This window comes from Lytechinus pictus, chromosome 7 (genome assembly GCF_037042905.1).
Source record: "Lytechinus pictus isolate F3 Inbred chromosome 7, Lp3.0, whole genome shotgun sequence".
Lineage (NCBI taxonomy): Eukaryota > Metazoa > Echinodermata > Echinoidea > Temnopleuroida > Toxopneustidae > Lytechinus > Lytechinus pictus.
In genome coordinates, this window is record NC_087251.1 from 27,388,055 (window position 1) to 27,405,144 (window position 17,090).

General features: G+C 33.7%; 1 protein-coding gene across 4 annotated transcripts in view; it reads left to right on the forward strand.

The window, feature by feature from the left end:
* Positions 1 to 17,090, forward strand: part of LOC129264638 (synaptosomal-associated protein 25-like) — a 58,711-nt gene that overhangs the window by 16,181 nt on the left and 25,440 nt on the right. For 2 of the 4 annotated variants that reach the window (XM_064102380.1, XM_064102382.1), the window contains exons 3-4: positions 5,623 to 5,671; positions 13,502 to 13,619. In XM_064102380.1, coding sequence (XP_063958450.1) covers positions 5,623 to 5,671; positions 13,502 to 13,619 — 167 coding nt within the window. Of the gene's footprint in view, positions 1 to 4,053; positions 4,103 to 5,622; positions 5,672 to 13,501; positions 13,620 to 17,090 lie in introns of all 4 variants that reach the window. The other 2 variants (XM_064102381.1, XM_054902546.2) reach the window with 1 other exon arrangement.

The following is a 17,090-nucleotide window of genomic DNA, read 5'->3' on the forward strand; positions in this document are numbered from 1 at the left end:
GAATGGTTTATGAATGCTGTATTGAACGGAACATTCTTGATGCACCTAATATATAGTAAAAAAATATCACAGCTTAACCTGCTTCCATAACAAGTCTCCCTCTCTGTCTCTCTCTGATTCTCTCTTTCTGTTTTCCTATCCGTGTCTCTCTGTATCTCTGTCTCTTTTACTCTCAGTCTCTCTGTTTGTGTCTCACTGTCTCTGTGTTCCTTCCCCGTCTTTCTCTGTCTCTCTCTCTCTCTCACGAACCCTGGCTTTCATTGTAAATCAAGCCCCTTGCACTCTCGCCAATCGCCGTCGCAGGTCGGGATAAATACTCCTTGATTCTCCACGGATATCAATATTTCACACCGGCTGTAATGACACGGGACTCGTGTGAATAGAAGTGTCAACATTAAAGTTGCACAGGGGAGGCTAGACATCTTAATACAGGCCTGGAATTCATGGGGCATCTGAAAAGGGGACATGAAAAGCCAGCAAGTCCAGCTTTATTCATTGAGCAAAGATAATTTCATCCTTAGCTTTGGGTAACCCTTGTAAGATTATATGCATTTAAAGTGCTTAATTGATTAATTTGTCATCTGCAAGTTAGTGATTGTGTTACCTGCAATCCCAAATTTTGCATTATTGGTTAAAAAATGTTCATTTTCATGAAAAAAAAAATCATTATTTGAAAGATGATTAAGCCTGAATGAAGCACAATTTTAGAAATATTTAGTACTCCTCTCGATCATAAACCTATGTATTACCCTATATCACATGTATGTCAAGCATTTATAGACATTTAAACAGAGACAGTTCATTATCAGTATTATAGAAATTGTAAACTATAAACCTATTCAAAATATGTGCAACCTCTTCCCCCCCCCCCCACACCAAAATTTATAAATAATAATAGATGAATAACGAAAAGTAATAATATAACCTAAGAGAAAGGTAATAAGATGAGCTTTGTAGTATTTAGATTTAACATGTAAGTTCAACAAACGGAAAATGCACAAGGGCAAGCAAAAAAAGATTATTTGGTAGTTATTTGTAGTTATTCAATTACAATGCATATCACACGTATATTAGTGTATTAGTAATTGATAATGGAGAAAAAAAAATTATTAAAGTTAAACAATATAAAAAGATGAGATAATAATTGCAAAGATGATGATGATTATACAAAATGCATATAGCCATTGTTCTGTTAATGTGAGCATTTGCTCCATCATTTCTGCATTGTCGAGACCTTGTACTCAAAATGAACTGTCCCCTGTCAAGATGTCGCTAGCTAGCATAAAGATTCAATTTTACTATTTGTGCATGAGTAGGGAGTAATTTCCACCAGCTTGACACACCAGCATCAATGTTTGCTAGGAGCATTCAAACACTAACCCTGGCTAAGCAGGCATAGGTAAATTTGAGAAGATGTCCAAACAACGTTCACTCTTCGATTGAACCAGGCTCTCTGGACATGAAGCTGCTGCTTGTATTACTCTCATTTTCTTCTCCGATCTCGTAATCATTTTTATTTTTGCTCATTTTTTTCATTTTCACTCTTTACTTTGAATAAAATATTCCTCTTTTTTTTCTTCTCTTTTTAAACTTTCTTTTCCCTCTCTTTCAATCTTTTTTTTGGTTTTTGTTTATATTGCCCTCCTGACACCCATTTTCTTCCCTAGCTACCTCTATTTTTTCATCTCTTCTCTCTTTCTACTTTTGCCCCTCCCCCCGACTCTCACTTTCTCTCTTGCTTTCCTCCCTTCTCTCTCCCTTTCTTTCCTAATACCTTGGTCACATTTGTTCTAAGGCGGCCGTACGGCGAGTCGAAAACAGCCGTTTTAACATTTTGTGTACCAACTACATATACATGTAGGTGGTTTGAATTAAAATTAATCAAACGGCTGTTTTCGACTCGCCGTACGGCCGCCGTAGATCAAATGTGACCAAGGTATTAACGCTCCCGCTACCTTTCTTTCCATTCTTCTCCCTAGCCCTCTCTCCAAGGCTTTGTCATCAGGTCATAATGCTGATGTTCCTTTGAATTAATTTTCTCCTAGAGATGTTTGAATAAGGTGTATAGCTAGCTAGCTTGAGTCAGGCAAAATGAATAGCAAAGCATTCCCATAGGCATTATCCTCATGAACTTGATTTTTTTCACACACACTTTTTTCCCCTGTAAGACAGTGATGATACAGTCCTTTCATTCAGAGCCATTCATTTTTCATTTTTTTGTGTTCTCATCATGTTGAATGTGTTTTGTATTCATTTCATTTTTGTCTCACCTGCATAGCAGAGTGAGACTATAGGCGCCGCTTTTCCGACGGCGGCGGCGGCGTCAACACCAAATCTTAACCTGAGGTTAAGTTTTTGAAATGACAGCATAACTTAGAAAGTATATGGACCTAGTTCATGAAACTTGGCCATAAGGTTAATCAAGTATTACTGAACATCTTGCCTGAGTTTCATGTCACATGACCAAGGTCAAAGGTCATTTAGGGTCAATGAACTTAGACCATGTTGGGGGAATCAACATCAAAATCTTAACCTAAGGTTAAGTTTTTGAAATGTCATCATAACTTAGAAAATATATGGACCTAGTTCATGAAACTTATACATAAGGTTAATCAAGTATCACTGAACATCCTGCATGAGTTTCACGTCACATGACCAAGGTCAAAGGTCATTTAGGGTCAATGAACTTTGGCCGAATTGGGGGTATCTGTTGAATTACCATCATAACTTTGAAAGTTTATGGATCTGATTCATGAAACTTGGACATAATAGTAATCAAGTATTACTGAACATCCTGTGCAAGTTTCAGGTCACATGATCAAGGTCAAAGGTCATTTAGGGTCAATGAACTTTGGCCAAATTGGGGTATTTGTTGAATTACAGCCATAAATTTGAAAGTGTGTTGGTCTAGTTCATAAAACTTGGACATAATAGTAATCAAGTATCACTGAACATCCTGTGCGAGTTTCAGGTCACATGATCAAGGTCAAAGAACTTTGGCCACGTTGGGGGTATTTGTTGAATTGCCATCATATCTCTATAAGTGTATTGGTCTAGTTCATAAAACGTGGAAATAAGAGTAACCAAGTATCACTGAACATCTTGTGCGAGTTATAGTAGTTTTCAAAATCAGCACTGCTGCTATATTGAATCGCGTGATGCAGGTGAGACGGCCAGAGGCATTCCACTTGTTTTCTAATAGAGCGCAGGAGGAAAGAATAGATTTGTTTATTTAATTTGTGTGTGTGAAGGGTGCATGCGTGTTTGGGTGCGGCTTTGCTCTAATAATCATGACAAAAGAAATTGAGAATTTTTTTAAAAATTTGTTGATATCTTTTTTATATATAGTGAGATAGGATATTCCATTTATGGTAACAATTCATCAGCGTTCATCCAAACTGTCGTTTCAGTCAATTTTGAGATTTTTGCAGAAAATGAGAATACAAGTTCTACTCTATTCATATATAAGTAAATTTCTAGGCAGCAATTTATTTTAGTTTTCGAGATATGAGGGGATTTTCAAATTATAGTAAATTTGAAGTCGATTTTCTCTGAAATTGGTTACGCACTGTCGTATTGCGATACAACGGTTCAGATGACTGCCAATGAATTGTGTGGTTAGGTAATCTTTGATATTAATAGGCTTTTCTTGACAAATAATACCCATGTTGATATTATTTTAGATCTCGAGTCATTCATATCTAGGCAAAAAAAATGAAAGCAAATGGCAAGATTGTTAGAGCAAGAAAAGACATGACATTTTATTTATTGAACCTGCCACCAAATTGATTTTACAAAAGTATAAAAAAGCTGAAATGAGTTCAAGATATTCAGCACAAAAAAAAGAGGAATACTCCAATGATGAATATTCCCGCCTTGTCACGCTTTCTCTATTTGCCTGTGATGATTTCATGTCTTGGTTGGAGTGCTTGCATTTATCCCTTGAAGCCCTTTCTATGTATGTTACGTGCTAGCTTTTTCCACTCAGTCCCATAGGTGTGTTTCTGTGTGTGGTGGTATTATTCTTGATGTGACATCTTATTTCCATCTTAGAGTCAAGATATGGGCATCAAGACATTAGTAATGCTGGATGAGCAAGGAGGTAAGAGAAAGAAAAGGGGGCTCAAGGGCTCCGTTTAGAGGGATGCAGTCTGCTTTTCAACATTTTATCACCATGTTTATCCACTTATTCTTCACTGGGTTTTTTTTTCCCCAACTCTTATTCATTCTTGTTTGCATGATGTGGTGAAATGCATTGTTTTCAATCTTTGATCAATTTTGTTACAATATATTTCACTATACGAGTGAAGTAAATGTAATGGTTTGAAGCAATTTGGTGACTGGACATGCACTGTACCTGATTTATCGAGAAAAGGCATACCCTTTTCATATCAACCACAAGCCGATGATGTATTACACCACAAAGTGCTCAATATCATGAAATGTGTCCCATAATCAATTTTTTACAGTGTGTTTTCAGCTCACTTTCTTGCATCACAACCTACATTTACTTAACAGGGATTGGATGGTTAGTTGGTTTACCGCTGCGGAGAATGATTCAGACAGTCCTCTTTCTAAGAAATTTAATAAACCAACACAAAAGATTGTGATTATAGAGCGATTATAATTATGAATAAAATATCACGAAATGTTCCATGAGAATGATAATAAATATATGTCCTTGCCATTCACTTGTTCCAAGTTTTATTGATTAAAGATTGCAAACATGCTGTTTGATGCTTGTTCCTTTGAAGTTCAGTGCTTCCATAATTTTCTCAATATATTTATCAGGAAGAGGACTGCCTCATTCATTGTGTAGCAATAATAAAAGCTAATCAATCAAAAAGCAATCCTGAAAGCATGCTTAATGGTATGAGGAAGATTTGTTTTTCAGTGAGATACTTTTTAAACAGACTGCAACATTAGGCAATGATGAAAATCATGCTGATGCTAAGAAAAGATCTAAAAGTCGAATAATGAACATTTATTGCAATTGTAATTTCTGTGTTTACTTCCTTTTTAAGGACATCTCACATTGTTATTTGTAACCAATTTTCTGAGAAATTTTTCCCCATTTGTATTCATGCATTTTGGAAACATTGTGCAGTGGTACACTAGCATGAGATCCATTGCCTGACATTGCAGTTTGCTGGAAAGATTGAAAAGATTCTGTGCGGAAGAAAACAAATCGTGTCAAATCTCAAAAGATAACCCATTAACATGACAATGCTCAGCAAAAAAAAAAACATAACAGCTTTATTCCAAGAATTAACTGTGTTATATTGCACAAAAGCGAGAACCTTTGTCATGTAATATGCTCTGCATTCATGTGAATGTAACCAATACTAATATCTATTTATGAAATGCTGTGTTTTAAACCACTAAATCTTGACACATTCCATTTTCCTTTTTGCCTGTAGCAAGTAGATTCATGGTAACAGGGTTTATTCTATTCAAATCAGTTGTATTTTATTCATTTTTTGTTCTTCGTTCTTTCTTCACTTCTCTTTCGTCCCTTCTCCCACTCTCTCTCTCTCTCTTACTCTTTCTCTCTGTCTTTCATTTCTTTGTTCCATTACATTGTTCTTTTTATTGACGTGATTGCTACCATCATCAATGTAGAGCAAGGAAGCGGGTATCAAGACATTGGTTCTCCTGGATGAACAAGGAGGTGATAAAATAGTGACTGTGCTTGTCCCCATGCCCCCATCACACCACTCCTTGCATCTCATCCTTATCTCCATCATTAACCCCACCCTTACCCCATCATTAACCTATACCCAACTCCTAAATCATAGTTGTGATTGCGTAGTCTATAACATAACCTGTACAGTTACAACCATTCCCAAATGTAGTGTAGTGTAGCTTAACATGTACTCTGCAATCATTGCTAATCAAAGTGTTGTTAATTGAAGTTTAGTGTTAGTGCTTAGTGCTCAGAGTGTGTATTTATTAACACGTGTGTGTTGCTGTGGAGTTTAAATAACACTTGTCCAGCTGAAATAATTTTTTTTTATTTTCTTCAATAATAGGCATGTTTTAAGATGATAGAAAATTATAGGTGATTTTAGAGAAGGGAATTTTGTGAAACAATTGAGGAACAATAAAAATATTTTCCTTTTGATGTTATAAAAGTAGAATATGTGCATATTCAAAGAAATATGAGGCAATTGAAATGTCCTTATATCACATACAAAATGTAGGTGTAATAGTTACGCATGCATGTATGTAGTATATTGAGAATATAGACTATATCATAACCGTATTTCCCTTGAAGTTTTAATACATGACACAATTATGAAATTTTATTTTTCCAATGTTTGCTTTAATATGGAATCAGTTTAATTCCCCAGTTGTTTGTTCAAAGAAAAAAAAACATATTTCAAAGTTTTATTAATGTTTTTTTAACTTGAATTATAAAAAAAATCAATAAGTAATATTTTTGGAATTCAGGTTGATATATTGAAATAAGATGACAAGAATTTATTATTTAAACAAGGCAAAAGAATCAACAACATATCTATTGGGTATTCAAAGAATCAACAACGTATCTATTGGGTATTCAAGTTGAAAAACTTTGGAAAACATTGTTATGTTTCTAAGTAGAATATATTTTTGTTGTGTTTGAGACAGTTCATTATACTTTACATGTATAGAATTTTGAAAGAATAATGAAGCTCCCACATCATTTTTCCAAGAAACACTATGTTTCTTATAAAAACAAAATGTTTATTATTCTTCTATAGCCTCTTTCAAATATAGTAAAATTGAGCTCAGCAACTCACAATCACCTCACTTATGCTAATCAATAAACACTGCATGCATCAGATCCCCGAAATTGTCTTAAGTTGAGTAGACAAATGTGTGTACGTTAATATTATGATTTGTCCCCAAAACCTGCACAACTCAAAGTTTACTGACGCTAACTTTCGTTCTAAGTATGATTGGGTAACAACTTTTTTTTTGCCTTGCTACCAATAAAATCTTTCAGTCTAATTTTAATGCATTGTTTTTCCAGAAAATGTTACTCAACCTTGTTGCTAAAGCATTGCACCATGTCAGAATGAAGCTTAATTGAACTGATAGTAATATGTAACATTCACTGAGCCGACTAAATGCAACATCCAACCTTATTCTAATCCATCCCTGCAACCAACTTCCATTTGATATTAATAAGTTCTCTTTTTTTAAATATTTCTGTAAAGATGTCATGTTGTTTTTACATAATTGAGTTATCACAAAGTTATCGTCCATAAATTGCGAAGTCATATGAATGCTATATGAAGTTTTTGAAAGACATCAATTATTAGCATTTTCAGTCATGTCTATTTTCTTCTTTCTATAATTGTTTTGAAAATTTATAGAATTGCCAAGTGCTCACAAATATGTTTTTCTCTTAATAGTATTCCTATTTGGAAATAAAGATATTCAGTATGGTACAAGAGCAATTGGTCCGTTTAATGGACAGTATATGCTATTCAGAGAAACTTTCTAATGTTATTGATTATAAAGCTAAGATGCAGTTTGGAAACTAAAATGCTTTCTTAGGGAGAACATTTGAAATGTTGAAACCACAAAATAAAAACTTACAAGTTATGTTCAGACATCCCAAATCACCAAATTCTTCCCATCAAACTCACGACATCCATAATGTTTCCTACTTGTTAAAACCCTGGTGACAATGATTTTGTTTCCACTTGAGAATTCACTCACTGTCATTGCCAATAAACATGCATGTCTTTGAGGTGTAGCTGGAATTATCGATTTCAAGATCACTATGTAAGATATACTTTGGTGTTTTCACACGAGGGTGAGAATTCTTCATTGCAATGAAGAAGTATAGTCGTTATATTTGATTGAATACCAAGCATCACCTAAGACCACAGTTGGTTGAAATTTGCCATTTAGTATTCCGGTGCATGGCTTGTGTCTGGGTATCTACCCAATCAAACATGTATGGAGTAATAAAGCAGAGATAGACAAGCCCATGGGTTTATGGGAGTATGTGGAAAGAATGTTGGTCCCACTAATGTTAGGGTGTATGTGTGCTTCCCATTTTCAGGCCAAAGTTTAGTTTAAAATACGATGGCTCCTTTTCATTTGAATGCTTATAAAAAAAGGTGCATTTATGATCAATGTTTCTTTCTAAAGACTGTCTCTTGGGAAGCATTAACAAACACTTCTGTGCTAATTTTGTTAAAGACTGTTCCAATTCATTATGATTGCTTCCAGAGCTGGAATTTACACTTGCATATATAAACGTTGATAGAAAAATAAAGTATTCTTATTTTACATTTGCTCTGGTGTGAACAAGCGCAGAGTCCTATTCATCCCCAAAATGGATACCTTGGCCTTGCATCATACTAGGTGCGCAGCTTCTCACATCAGGAGTCTATGGGGGAAACGTTTGGGGGGAAATCAAGGGATGTGCAAAAAAACAGGTTATCAGATTAAAGCCTTTCAAAGTTTTGGTAAATCCCCCCCAAAGTGCATGTCACTATTCTGATTGATTACTAGATGCTCCTGCCCTACAACAGTTATGTTGTGAAGTTTGAAAAATGAGAAAACTTGTTTTATTTGATAAAATTTGTGAATTACATGTAAATGAATTCATTTATTTTGAGAATTCTGTCTCTAATTTGCCGTACATTTACTTAATGAATAAGTTGATTTGGTGATAACTTTAACAAAAATATTAAAGCCTTTTTATTTATTTGTCTCAGAAAGACAATTTCTGAAGAATCACAGGAAATTGTCAACATAGTATAGACTTTCTTAATCATAACAGGAAATGCGATACAGCGATAATGATCAATTGATAATTATACACTTCAGGCTTGAAGACAAGCAGCCTGACTGAGACTGATAAACAATGCAAGGAAAAATTCTCGGCCTGGTTCAAGTGAGATAGTATTTCTGACATGCGTTACCCTCAATTCATACTACAAGGCTCTCATTTTTGTGATGCCAAATTGGTGAATCAATATGATGTGTTTTGAGGATGCATTCTCATTCATTCTATTCTGAGATAATCAATAATATTTTTGTCTTCCTGTATCTTGGCTTCAATCAATGTATTGATATGATTATTATTAGATTTAATACTTACACAATAGTATTAGTAATGACAGTCGTACATGTGAGTAAAAGGGTACAATGATTATTTATACACTTATTTTTTTAAAGAATATTATAGCTTGAAATAGTTTTGGCATAGAGCTTCTATTTTAACAGGTAATGTCTAATTCAGTATGTATCTAAAAATAGGTTCACTTGAAAAGTACATTTTCCTAATGTAGGATAGAGCGTCTTTGTTATTTATCATAGTTTTGCTATTTAATTTTCCCATGAACTCTTTCACAATTATTTTTTTTTACGACAGGTGCACTGTTGTGCAACTGATTGTCAAGTATTTATGAAATATATTATGAAATCAGTTGCCTATGATAGAAAATTTGGAGATAAGTGCTGAATATAGAAGAACTGCATCTTAAAATGTCAAGAACCAATGTAATAACCAAGTAGAAGGCATAAACACAATCTTTATTTCTTTCATTTTGATATAATACTATAGCCTAATTTCATCTTTGATAATGATTGCTAATTGTCCTCCATCAAGATGAATTAAAGTTTGAATAATTCATTTGCTAAATGCCTTGCCCAAGCTAGAAAGGTAAAAAAAACAAATTGTATATTAATGTTAACTGGATGCTACTTTGGTTATTTCTTGCAGACATTATTTTACATCTAAAACCCACCCAGTTAATTTAATGAGTTGATATGGAAAATAAAAGGTAGAAGGGAAAAGGAAAAGGTTTATCAAATTATAAACAAATGCTGATTTCAAAATGGTCATATAATTCTTTAATTGTGATTGATAAAACATATAATGTTGGCAATTCTATGACATATTCATGGGTGTTTACATGTAAAGAGGTGTCTGGGGTTCAGGGAAAAACAAATTCAAACCATATATATTTTCTTCTTACAAATTTAGGATTATCATGTGTCAAACCATTTGCATTTATAGGGAAGATTCCAAACTTGACCTGATGGGATTGTACACAGTTATATATTCAAATAAATTGTTTTGATTTTCAGGGTTTTTGTCTCGCCTGCATAGCAGAGCGAGACTATATAGGCGCCGCTTTTCCGACGGCGACGGCGGCGGCATCAACATCAAATCTTAACCTAAGGTTAAGTTTTTGAAATGACATCATAACTTAAAATGTATATGGACCTAGTTCATGAAACTTGGACATAAGGTTAATCAAGTATTACTGAACATCCTGCCTGAGTTTCAGGTCACATGACCAAGGTCAAAGGTCATTTAGGGTCAATGAACTTAGACCATGTTGGGAAAATTATTTTCAAAATCTTAACCGAAGGTTAAGTTTTTGAAATGACATCATAACTTAGAAAGTATATGGACCTAGTTCATGAAACTTGGGCATAAGGTTAATCAAGTATTAGTAAACATCCTGCTTGAGTTTCAGGTCACGTGACCAAGGTCAAAGGTCATTTAGGGTCAATGAACTTTGGTCAAGTTGGGGGTATTTGTTGAATTACTATCATAACTTTGAAAATTTATGGATCTAGTCCTTGAAACTTGGACATAGGTTAATCAAGTATTAGTGAACATTTTGCCTGAGTTTCAGGTCACATGACCAAGGTCAAAGGTCATTTAGGGTCAATGAACTTTGGCCAAGTTGGGGGTATTTGTTGAATTACCATCATAACTTTGAAAATTTATGGATCTAGTTCATGAAACTTGGACATTAGGTAAATTAAGTACCACTGAATATCCTGTGGGAGTTTCAGGTCACATGACCATGGTCAATGGTCATTTAAGGTCAATGAACTTTGGCCGTGTTGGGGGTATTTGTTAAATTACCATCCTAACTCTGAAAGTTTATGGATCTAGTTCATAAAACTTGGACATAAGAGTAATCAAGTATCACTGAACATCCTGTACGAGTTTCAGGTCACATGACCATGGTCAAAGGTCATTAAAGGTCAATGAACTTTGGCCGTGTTGGGGGTATTTGTTGAATTACCATCATAACTTTGAAAGTTTATGGATAGAGTGAATGAAATGTGGACATGGGTGTAGTTGACAGTCTTAAGTCTCCGTTCAAATGTCATTTATGGTCAATGAACGTGGTATTATGTCATTATATGAATGATGTTTTTGTGAATAATTATTTTATAGTAGTTTTCAAAGTTAGCACTGCTGCTATATTTAATTGCGTAATGCAGGCGAGACTGCCAGAGGCGTTCCACTTGTAATAGTAAGTTATTATGGTTGTCAGTGTCACTCTTTTCAACACGATAATAATAATAAAACATTGCTTATATAGCGCATATAACGATGATATAATCATGTCTCTATGCGCTTTAGAAAGAATGGAGAAGAAAGAAAAGCCTGTTCACAGAGGAGCAAATATATAATCAATTAATAGGTACATGTATATCTTATTTTCCATAAGGAATGTCTTCAAAAGGGATTTAAATGATTTTACATTATTAGCTTGTTTAACAATATCGGGTAATTTATTCCAAAGTTCAGCAGAGGACATTTTGAATGAACGAGCGCCGTAGAATTGAGTGTTAATTTCTGATGTCATCGATTATAGCAAGAACTTTAAAATGGTGCCATTTTCTGATTTTCAATTTCCTTGAGCTATTGCAGTCGCAATGGATCCTGACATAACAGAATGTGATATTTCCATATGTTGTGTATAGGCTGTCCATTGACAAATAGTTCATTCATCTCATTGTTCACTTGTTCTGATATTGTCTTAAGTAGTCCAGATTAATTATTGGCTTATTATTAATATCCTTCAATCAATTCATTTAGAATTATGATTGTGATTTAATCTATCCAGGTTTAATTTTAGCAATACATTGTTTAACCTTTTTTTACTTCCCACATTTTAATACATCCATTGTTTCATATGCATGTATACAGCTTTTCTCAAAGTTAGAAATCCATTTATCATGAATTTAACACAATCACTGCATGCAATTTTGAATTTTATTTTCACAATATTTCTTAATGCATGTTTTACTGATCTTTATATTTGTCTATTTTGCCAAGTCTGCTCCCCATCAAGTTGATTAATAGAAAAGCTTTTACAATTGAATAAAAATCAGATATAAAAAGAGAAATTACATAATTTGGTAATATTTTATTTTGCATATAATTAATTTAATAATGCATATGAGGGAGTGGATAATGTCACACAATTTCCAACTCAGTTTTAGTTTATATAGAATATTTATTTGTATGAAATGCAAAATATTTTAATGTTTTTGTTTCAATAATGAAACTAATTTGACACCTCATTGGCATTGTACAGTGTCAGGAGAGTTGAGAGTTTTACTATCAAATAAAAAAAATATTTTAATTGAAATATAGTTTATGCAACTTAGATTTTTAACAAAATAGAAGGGAACATGATGATATTACATCATGTTTTATATTTCTATGTTTTGATGGATCTAGTTATCATTTTGAATAGGTATTTTGGTTTGCTCTTTTTTGGATTTTAACATATCATTATTTTGATAAAAAGTTATTTATGCATGTAATGGCAAGAGTAAAATTTATATAGAAATAACATGCTATAGATAATGAGATTTCTTGGCATTTTAATAGTATGCAGTGTATTTTAGGTAAAATGTGTATAATGTTAATTGTTATATATACTTTTCATAAACTGTTATTTTGTTTTTACATTTATTCTTTGTATTTTTGTTTATTATTTTTACTGTTGTTTGTGTGTTTTTTATAATTTCTTAATTTTTATTTTTTTCTCATCTTTTGTAATATTAATAAATTTTATGTGTTTTTTGTTAATTCACTTCTTACTTTTTTATATTTTAGTTACTTATTTTTATTTCTTCAATTCTTCTTTCGGGGTGGGGGTAGAAAATATGCACTTGGCCCATTATGGCTATTAAAAGGCTCTAAAAGGGCCACTCTACAATGTAGAATTTTGAATTATATATTATTGCCAATCAAATGCTGTGTTATAATGATAATAACTTCAATAGTCTTGAATAATAGAATAATCATGAATGTGATTTAAGCTGTCCCCCCAACAAAAAATAAGAAGAATACTTGTCTTGGGGAAAGGGGATTTTTCAGACTGGCTGCAATGTTTCTTATGCAAGTTGTAAAATTTGGGTACAGGAAGCTGAAATGAATTTAACAATATTCAAAATTATTATAGCAAATTAAATAATGAAATCGCACTTCAAAAAAAATATGACTTTAATGAATGCATAATATGAAAACTTGAATATGAAGAAAATAGATCCGAAGAAGAATTGCAACCCTGGTAGCAATTATACCCCTCGAATTAATTGTTATTCTCATAAAATCAATTGAACAATCAAACAATGTTTATAGCCATAGATTGTCTCTATTTGAAATTATGGATACATGCTTAATACTTTGTGTGCTTTTTTTTTAATTACAATTGTCGAATAATAGAGCAACTTGATCGGATTGAAGAGGGTATGGACCAGATCAATACAGACATGAGAGAAGCTGAGAAGAATCTCACTGGATTAGAGAAATGCTGTGGAATCTGCGTCTGTCCCTGGAAAAAGTAAGTTCTCATTTATAGAACCACCCATTCACTATGACAACGCAGTGAAATGCTGTGGGTGAAGTGGCAATATTTCCGACCTTGAAATTTCTCCCAACATTAAGAAGATGCAGCCAACACAGACACTTTTTCATTTAATATATCTGTGGATGAATTGCTATTTTGACTGGACTTCAACAACGAATAAAAGGCCCATAAAATAAAAGACTCCCCGTGCCAAGCATCTCCCGCTTATCCTGAAAAACATCCTGTTCCGTAAATCCGCATCCTCCAGAGTCAGGGTGGGGGATCAGGCAGTGACATGATCTTAACCTCAGATGCACTTTGGCAGACAAGGCCGAGCCACTACAAACTCTCATTCAATGAGGGGCTCGGTCCGTCATATTGCATCGCCAAAGCTGAAGATTTGTTCACAATATTATTGTCCTCTCTTCTCAGGCAGTGGTACATCTTTGTGACGCCCATCTCGTACTGTCGCACATCATTGTGCTGCGTGATAAACCTATACTGACATATTGTGCTCTTAGCCTAAATTGGTTTGATATTGGCGTTTATGATCAAGGGAAACGGGTAGAGTGATAGCTACGACCCTTTCAAAGACAACCCCTCCCCCCTCATACCCACATACAATCTTTTTGTTTGGCAGATAAGTACATGGAGGTATTTTACCCACTCTTATTTGCATTTTGATTGAATTTTGTTTACGTATATGGGTGGTATTGCCAATCTGTGCTCTGAGCATTGAAATAAATTGAAAGATGTTTCTTGTTAGATTTTTTTCTGTTTTGCGGGTCAAGGAGTATGAGCCAGCTTGATTGCTAATACAAATTTATATCCAAAGATATAAAGATATACATTAGCCTTTTCAGCATGTTCAAATCATAATCAGATATGGAGCTCAGTTGATACATATTCAATTTGTACGCCACATGTATATCTCTCTGAGGCAAATAGCTGCTCTCTTTTTTCTCACTTTGTTATCTACCCCCCCCCCCCCTTCTCTCTTTCTTCTGTCTGTATTAGCTGTCTTTCTTAATTTTTCTTTGTATTTCATCCTTTCCTTTTTATTGCTTTCATTTTTCTTCTTTTCTCCTGTTCTTCTTTTCCACCATCTGCTAAGTGTTTATGCTTTTGTTGCCAAATCTTGAACAATGCAGACTTTTCAAATGCCTACATTTCTTTAACAGTACATCAATACATACTGTAAATGTAGTAGGCCTACAATTGTGGAAAATTATAATACTTTTCCTTATGATGCCAACTTGTAGCCATTCATCCAAACTGTTATATCTATCAGTTGGTGTAAAAATATAGATATTTAGATTTATGCAAAAATTCAAGGTGTGAGACTTATTCTGTATGTGGAAAAAATTGTAATTTTCTCGCAATAAGGAAAATTTTCAATGCAATTACATATGAATTTTGTACAATTGGGCTTGCCCCATTTTGCACCAAACTGTCATATCACAAGCGTTAGTTTGGATGAACGCCAACAGAGTATGCATGAAAATTATTGTGAAATTAAGCTTAGCCACTCCTTTACGAATTCCACAATTTCTTGTGAAAATAATCTTAAATGCTGACTGATCCTCGAAAGATTTGATACATTTTCAAAAAACACATCTTGGTGGCCATGGTAGATGAAAGAAGCAAAGTCCTTGACATCAGGTCTTCAATTCTTTCTCTCACAGAGAAAAGAAATATTTATTAAGCATTTTTTTTTTCATTTCATATGAATGATTTATTGCACTTCTTGGAAGGAATTTATTATAAGCATCTAAACAAAAATGTGTTGTTTGCTTACCAATGATTTTATAGATTTGCATTCTCTCCACCAAAAATAAATTTGTCAGATATGAGTTATTAATTTTACTCCTAGATCATAGTGAGATAATAAGCCCCCCCCCCCTCCAAGTTATTTTGATAATTTTATCCCTCTTCATATATGATACTGTAGAATTATACAACATAAAGTCAATTTCTATGAGAAATACTATTCTTATGTAGTTGTATTTTAACCATATTGACTACTTTAATAGCTCAAGATTAAAAAGGGAAACTCCTGAAGCAGCCCTCGCAGCTTGATATCCCCCCCCCCATCTCTAATTCTTTCTTCTCTTTCTTTCTTGTCCCTTGGTACTTAATCATATAAGGTATTATTTTTTCTCCAATTTAGCTGTGAACCGCCTGACATTTTTCAAAGAGTTTGATAGAGTGCACTCACTTTGTCTCTGCGAAAATGTTATTGGAATTCCCAGTGCGTAGATCAAGTTTCCAAATGGATATATATAATTCCATTTTAATACTTCAGTCAAACTTATCCTCAGACAGCATTTTAATGAAGATTTATTTACCATGCATTTCTCGCTCTTTCACTCATTTTGTTTCTGTCTTTCTGTCATGTCTTTTTGTCAGGTGGAGTTAAATAAGATTGCTCAGTTTTGTCAACAGTCTGGAATATGTATTGTGTGCATTTGAATGTCATACAATATTTGAATATTCCATTGCAAACTACTCCAAAAGAATAAGGAATGGAAATCACTTAGGAATTAAACTAGCAGTATTTCTACTTTATTTTTAACAGTTTAATTTATACAATGAAAAAGGAATAATGTTGTATCATTTATATACCTTGATATATATAAAAAAAAAATTGAGTGTGAATCTATTCTTTTGATAGATATTTATTATGAAGCCTGATTGCCTGATTTAAAAAAGTAGAAAAGGGGATTTTAAAGAATGGGCTGTGTCAGGAATACATTTTTTTTTTACAATTTAATGAAGAAAACTTTATAAAAAGTCTCATTGCGATAATTGCCAAATTTATCAAGGCAGAAAAAAGATTGTATTAAGACCGTTTGGATCACCAGGGATGCATGTATAGGAGAAGACTCATGCAAGGCCATCAATTATTTAAAGCATCTGCATTGTTGTCGGTGTAAAGCCTGCAACAATTAGAATATTCTCTTTCTCTCATAGTTTGCTCATAGGCATGTAGCCATATCTGAATTAATTTTAGAATTGACCAGAACGTGTTGTTGGTCAAAACTAAACGTCTGAATAATGCTGAATGGCCCAATTGCCTGAAGGTTTAAAAAGAAGAAACGTGTAGAACTTGGTTCTATGGGTGAATTCATACAGTGAGTATGAAAAAAGATGAGTAAGTAGAGTAAGTAAAAAAAAGGTGAGATGTATGATTTGGGAATTTAGGATACTAGGACTAAAATAAGTGAGACATAGACACCGTTCTCATTTTACTTTCTAAAACTGTTTTACTGGAAACCAGTTAAGAAAACCAGTTTAGAAGATCGCTTTGCTAGCGTTCCCATTTGATCACCCAAAAGTGGTTTTCAAAACCACTTCATATAAAGCGGTCTTGTTGCTATGGGAACACTCTCAGTGGGGTGACATATTTTCGCACGAAATTTGTAACCGCAGTGTAGGCATTCCACATACAGTGTGTGGAGTAGT